At 43.3% G+C, this 7,155-nt stretch overlaps 1 protein-coding gene across 1 annotated transcript in view; it reads left to right on the top strand.

The window, feature by feature from the left end:
• The window catches only part of WRNIP1 (Werner helicase interacting protein 1), a 32,551-nt gene extending 25,980 nt beyond the window's left edge, over positions 1–6,571 (top strand). Inside the window, 3 exon segments of the mRNA XM_006752794.2 lie at positions 3,555–3,710; positions 4,663–4,742; positions 5,799–6,571. Coding sequence (XP_006752857.1) covers positions 3,555–3,710; positions 4,663–4,742; positions 5,799–6,074 — 512 coding nt within the window. The 3' untranslated portion in view covers positions 6,075–6,571.
• The last annotated feature ends 584 nt before the right edge of the window (positions 6,572–7,155 follow it).

Below are 7,155 nucleotides of genomic sequence, written 5' to 3'. Positions count from 1 at the left end.
GCAGGAATAAGTGACTTATTAGTTTAATGAGAATTAAAATTATTAATTTCTAGTGTCTGAACTCAACATTAAGTTTATTTGGATCTTGATGCTTTTATTTTGAAATAGCTTCTTGAAAAATTTAATTTTGCTTTGTGCAGTTATGTTTTTGTAGAACCACATTTACAGATATCAATTTTGATACCAGCTCTTATTAAATCCGTGAGTTGGCAATATTAAATATCATAAGCACAGCACATTTGTGTCTTTTTATAGAAGATGTGGATAAGAAAATAGCACACTGTATATTAGCCTGGATGTCTCGGGCTTGAGTATCTGTGCGATTCTGGATATTTCAGTAACAGGAATAGAATTTCCACACCTTGGAAAGCTCAGCTGGAAAAGGAGCTGATGATTGAACATTCCAGAGATCATAGAGGCTGCACCATGTCTTTAGCAGTATTTCCAAATGCCTTTTGATGTTGGAGAGGACTTCTTATTTGTTAGGGGAGGGTGGGGAGTTTAAGAAGGACTTTGGTTCTAGGAACTGCCTCCTGGTGAGTGAGTAACCTGTGACCTTGGAGAAGTAACTGAAGCTCCTCAGCCAAGGGGGACGATGGGGGTGAAATGGAGATGGGGTGGCTGACAAGCAGGCAGGACACATCAGAGGCCTTTAACAACAGTCCTCTTTACTTTCTGATGTGAATGTGCCTCTCACCAGGTACTTCTCTCATGCCCTGAAGGTCTCCAAAGGCCTTGAATGTCATGAATGCTTGGAAAATCTGAAAAGTAAAGCATTCTGGATGTAGAATTTCGCATTGGAGATGTGAACAAAATTAAAAATTTTAAGAGGTAAAAATAGTCCCACATGCTGGACTCTCCATTGTTTCTTGGGGGTCCCAGCAACAGTGGTCTTTTTCTCTACTTGGAGGTGTCATAAAAGAGACTTTATTTTGATTGGACCAACTAGAACTGGTCTTTCACATTTTATCACTCTGTCACTTAAAAAACAGAAAGCTACCATTTAACAGAACATTAGCTAATATTGAATCTCAGTATTTTATATACATTGTCTTTGTTTTAATTCTTAAAATAATTTTAGGAGGTAACTATTAATATTATCCTTTTACGATGACAAAACTTGCCTGAATTCACAAAGCAAGTGGTTAAATTCATCCTCAACTCCAGGTCTGACTGGTTAGGAGGACTGTGTCCTTCCCCACTGCCGGTGCTCTCTCATTGTCAGCCCCTCCCCACAGTCACCAGTCTCACTACTGGAGCAGCTCACTCATGCTGCTCTCACTCATGCATAGTCACACATACCTGCTCATGGACACACACACAATGGATGCCAGACATGTCCAGTCCTCGGGCTCCTGCTCCTTGGGGATCACCTTCTCTATAGCTCTTTGCTGCCCTAGGAAGAGCTGGAGCCATGGAAGCCACTGGAGCCCAGTCTTGAGAACCCACACAGTCCACAAGTCTTACACCCCAACCTGCCCCATGCGAAATCACTGTGTATACTCTGTCTGCTCCACAGTGTATCCAGAGACTCACACAATTCAGATCCTAGAGCATCAGGCTGCCCCATCAGTAGGGTGACTGAAGCATTACCCTGGAAGTCTGCTGGCTTAATACTTTGGGGCCTTTTTTAACTCGGGTGGAACAAAGACCCTTACCCCCAGGATTCTAATTATTTCTTTTACTGTTTTCTATTATTGTTGGACCCAATAACTAGCTCAGATAATTCTGCATCAGAATGAAGAAATTTCCAAGTGAGAACACATTCTCTGCCATGCATTAAGGTCAGAGTTCTGCATAAATAATAAAATTTTAAGTTATAAAGTGGTATTTACTAAAAGCAAAAATGAAGCTAGCATAGAATAATGATCTAACACATGTTTCTATAGTGCTTACTCCATACCAGGCCTTCATTATTTAATACAACCCTGTGAGCTAGCTCGTCTTATAATACCCAGTTTACAGATGAGAAACCCCAGGAGGCATAGAGGGTCAATCATTTGCTCAGTTACATAGAGTGTCAGTCACTTGCTCAGTTACATAGAGGGTCAGTCACTTGCCCAGTTTAGTGTTCAAACTCAGGCAGCTTGGCTCCAGAGCCCAGGTCTTAACCATCTTGCCTTTTGTTGCTGACGCTCAGGAAAGATATAAGAACGTGAATAACCTCTGTGGCAGGGAGGGTCATTGCCAGCTCCTTATTTATATCTGACAGGGAGTGAAGTAGAGGTGGCTGCTGCCTTCTCCATGTCCATGAGTCAGCCAAGCTTACACTGTCTGGCCCCTTGCCATGTCCAGGCTCAGCACTGGAAGGTCTCAGCATAGGGCCAGCGTCCAGGACTGTGAAGGAGGTAGGCAGAAACATGTGAGTTTCACCAGGACACTTTTCCAGCCAGTCTCTGCGCCACTGTGACCTAGTTGAGGAAGCCCTGGGACCGGCAACAACAGTTTGTCCACAGAAGTCTGGCAGCTCTGCTGAAACGTGGATCTGCCTTGGTGATCCTCAGAAAAGTGGGAGAGGCTCGGTCCCACCCAGTCAGCCTCACAGGTCTTTCTCATTGTCCTGTGCTCTTCAACTAAAGGCTGTCACTTTATCAGCAGAGTCAGTGGCCAGGACTTTCCTGGGCCCAGATGCTGTATAGAGCAGGCCATGGTCTTGATGGCCTTGGCTTGAGGAGCACAGACCAGGTGCTTCTCTGAAAGCACTGTTTCTAATAAGAATAACACTTCTCTCTCAGGAGCAGCATGCCCTCTCCTCAAATTTAAGGAAGAGACGGTGGTCAGAAAATAGTGAAATGTGCGTAGTTGCAAATATTTAGCCATAATTTTCTCTTCTTAAATATGTTTTCCTAAAGCACATTTGCTGGATTTGTTGTCCTGGATAAAAAAATGGGTAAGACCAAGTGATGAGAGAGAAGGGCTGCATGCTTTCAGAGTGAGAGCTGTTAGTCCCTGTGTCAGTCCTGGGATCCTGCCACACCCACATGTGTCCCACACCAGATTCAAATGACCACAGGCTTCAGATATCAGAAAGGCAACTGGACATGACACTGAGGAACAAATGGGCTGTAACAGCTGTTCTTGCCATTTGGCTCTTTTTATGGGCTACATCCAGGCCCAGGGTCAATTCTCCTCAAGTTGCCAGTGGGGCACAAGAAGCCAGAACATCACAATCCCCCTCTTCCTACTCATGGCTCTGGCACATCCACTAAAGTCTGTGAGGACCACCTTTCACAGTGAATGTCCCTCCCTTTACTTAGTCTGGGCTCCCATTCAGTGTGAACAACCACAGGTGTCCAGCAGCCTCCTGCTCTGACGGGCTGGGCTACCCCAGATTACTGCACAGGCCTGCTCCAACTCCCACACTAGTGGCATGTGCCCTTGCACTGTGCAGAGCAACCTACCACATATGCTCCTCAGCTTTCCGAGGCACTGGGAGATTAGGCTTCCCTAAGTCGGCCAGTAAGAGCACCATAGGGCTGGGTGGACCCTCCTCTGAGCTCTGAGGAGTCCCTCTTTCTGCCAGTAACTGAGCAGGTGCTTTCTGTGGTGTCCAGGAGAAGAGCACTACAACTGCATCTCGGCTCTTCATAAGTCGATGCGAGGCTCGGACGCGAGCGCCTCCCTCTACTGGCTGGCACGCATGCTCGAAGGAGGAGAGGACCCGCTGTATGTGGCAAGGAGACTGGTGAGGTTTGCCAGTGAAGACATAGGTGAGTGATAGGAGGGCCCAGAGCCTGGAGCCCATGAGGTTGGGCTGGGTGGAGGGAGGAAGTGTTGCTGTTTGTACCATGTGGGGCAGGTAAGAAGATAAGAGTGAAGTAAGAACTCAGTGTATTCCTTGATGTTGTGTGTGAGAGCTTTTGAGTGTCTGTTCCTAAAGTCAACGTCTGTTCCCTCTTCAGTGGTGATTTTCATAACATGAGTATTGAAATCTAAGAAATATTTTAAATTTGCTTCCAGTCAAGTGTTCAGGTTTTTATTGGGTCGCTTCTGAGATAGAAATGGAAGATTCTGGGCACTGTTTAAAGAAAAAGATCAGAAAACATTTTCTTGGTGTTAGTAAATGTTTCATTTTATTTTACTTTTTTTGTTGTTAATCCTCACTGGAGGGTATTTTTCCATTGACGTTTTTTTTGTTGAGAGAGAGAGAGAGGGTGGGAGGGAGGGGGAAAGACAGAGAGAGAGAAACATCGATGTGAGAGAGAGAGACACATCAATTGGTTGCCTCCCACATGCACCCCAACCAGAGCCGGGGATTGAGCCTGCAACTGAGGTATGTGCCCTTGATTAGAATCAAACCCGTCTTCTGTGGGTTGACGCTCTATTCACTGAGCCAAACCAGGTAGGGTGTAAATGTTTTATTTTTAATGTATCCATCCTTGTGACTGTCTTCATGGTCTCCAATTCTTATGTTTATTATTTTTCCTACTAGATAGAATGGAGATTTTATCCCTGAGGAAACAATTTTTGACACCACACAGTAATCATACAGTAACTTTGTCTTGAATAAGCTAATGAGATCAGAGAAAACTCTGTCCATTCTAAGTGGGGTTTTTTGGTCAGCAGCCTGCAAGCAGTGACAGTCTCAGGTCTCGGCAGCACGTAGACAGCCCAGGGTGGGGGTGCATTGTGACTTACATCTCCCTTTTTCTCTGTGTGCAGGTCTGGCAGACCCATCCGCATTACCACAAGCAGTAGCTGCCTACCAGGGCTGTCACTTCATAGGCATGCCCGAATGTGAGGTAACATTTTCAGCCTAGTTCTGTGCAGATCAGCTTTTTTCTCTTGTACTGTGTCTCCTTGTGGATTTACATATATAGGGTATCCCAAAAATTGTATACACACTTTAACACTTGATAACTCATTTAATTTTCACTCCTTTGTAGGTTTAACTGCTTTGAAATAATGGGTGAAGTCAGACTAATCTTTGAACAAAGAAAAGTTATCCTGAAGTGCCACTAGACTTTTTTTTTTAATGGAGATACATAAAATACTAAGTTTACAGTATAAAACCGGCAACAGTCACCAAATTGAGGGTACACAAATACTAAACGAAATTATTCTTAATGTTATCATCAGGACCTGGACCACAGCAGTCATCAGTTTGAAAACAGGCATCTTCATTTCTGTAGATTCTTTTAAATGTTATAAATGAAGTATATATTAATAAACACTGACTTTATAATCATTCAAAGTGGTATACATTTTGGGGGGACACCCTTTATCTTCTGCCTTCACCATTAGTTAATGAGTGGGCACACTGCAGAAGCTTCTTATTTAAACTCCCATTTTATAAGTAGGGGGGAGGGAGGAGGAAGAGGAGGAGGAGTGGAGAGGAGGAGGAAGAGAGAAAGAGAGAGAGAGAGAGAGAGAGAATGAATATGAATCTTGGGTGTTGACAGGTCATGGTTTCAAACTATTTTCAGTCGCCTGAGGTTCAGAGGAAGTGCTCAGAGTTTCCTGGGGGCAGAAGTGTTGAAGCTGAACAGGAAGTCTGTGCAAGTTTACCCACAAACACACCAGCTTCGTAGTTGTGTTTTATGTATTGGGGTTTTAAGAAAAACTTCATTTAATAAAAAGTTCCTCAGTTTAAAAAAAGAAAACCACAGGTCTGGTTCAGCCTCTCCCCTCATGTAGGCATTTCTTCTTTCTGTCATTGGTGGTTGTCCAGACTGGAGGCAGAAAGAGGAGTGATAAAAGTGTGGTGGGCATCTTCTCAGAATTAACTAAAAGCATAGAGTATTCTGCAAAATAAACTTTCTGGTACCTTCATAACAAAATGTTTCCTTTTCATCTAGGTGCTTCTGGCCCAGTGTGTAGTCTATTTTGCCAGAGCCCCAAAGTCTATTGAGGTGTACAGCGCCTACAACAATGTCAAAGCCTGCCTGCGGAACCACCAGGGGCCTCTTCCCCCAGTCCCACTGCACCTGAGGAATGCGCCGACCCGGCTCATGAAGGACCTGGGCTATGGCAAGGGCTACAAATACAACCCCATGTACAGCGAGCCTGTGGACCAGGAATACCTGCCCGAAGAATTGAGAGGAGTGGATTTCTTCAAGCAGAGGCGATGCTGACTCTTTGAGGCTATGACAGCAGAAGGATGTTACTTTCTTTTCTTTTTTCTTCTTTTTTTTTTTAAATAGGAATGGCCAGAAAGAGAGTAAATGGATTGTAAAGTTGGTTTCCTGGTAAAAGTTAAAACAGCCCAACTTTTCGTGCCAGAGATCTGAGAGTTTCTTAAGTGGAGGCACAGCTATTTCAGCTAAGTGTGTAATGTTGAATTGTGTTCATTTGCACTCTGCAATGGCTATGCGTATGGAAGTGTCTGGCAGCTTTGTGCAATGAATTAATGTTACAAGGAATTATCTATTTTGTCATAGTATTTAAATCATAATGTCATTTCAGAATTTAGTTCTATAGGATTTTTTTCCCTTTAAAAAATGTATATTCTGGGTAGTTTTAATTGGTAAAAAAAATGTAATTGTGATTTAATACTGCATAGTGTTCTGGGGTATTTTTTTTATATGCAAAGGTCTTATGAGCCAATAAAACTATTTCAAAGTAGTCTTCAGTTGGCTCCTGTTTTTCTCACCTTGGATACCTAGGCTCTGATGTATTGTTACCATCACATTGTGGGTAAATACTGTAAAAGAAAAATTATCATAGGTGAAATTGAAAAGCTTTGTATTTTTTGGAAAATTTTAATTTCTTAAAGGAATACATATAATTTTAAATGGCTTATAAAAATCCAGTTGTTTGTTCCATTTCTCCCTGCTTCCTCCAGTTTCTTCTTGCAGCTCTGTGTTTCTAAATAATATAGGAATTTCACTTTTGTGTTTCCTAAAGTTAAATGCCTGACACAGAGAGAGAACTTAGTTTTCTTTGTATCTACTGCTAATTCTTCTCAAATTCCTTAATAGCTATTTTGCACACATTTCCACAGAGATGGCCCCATCAGTAACCCATAGGTTTTGTTTCCGCCCTGGGTGTGACACCTCCTGGGCATGCCACTTCCGTCTGTCTGGATTGTTGCACAGCTATGTCCTGGAGGGCTGTGCGATGGCACTCCCCAGGCCCTGTGTGTGAACCTCCCTCTTCAGTCTGGAATGGCCACGCTTTAGTACCCACTTGTCCCTTTGCTGTCATCCTGGAAAT

This window comes from Myotis davidii, unplaced genomic scaffold, assembly GCF_000327345.1.
Source record: "Myotis davidii unplaced genomic scaffold, ASM32734v1 scaffold230, whole genome shotgun sequence".
Classification (NCBI taxonomy): Eukaryota; Metazoa; Chordata; class Mammalia; order Chiroptera; family Vespertilionidae; genus Myotis; species Myotis davidii.
The sequence above is the reverse complement of the archived record's forward strand: the minus strand, read 5'-3'. Positions and strand labels throughout refer to the sequence as shown.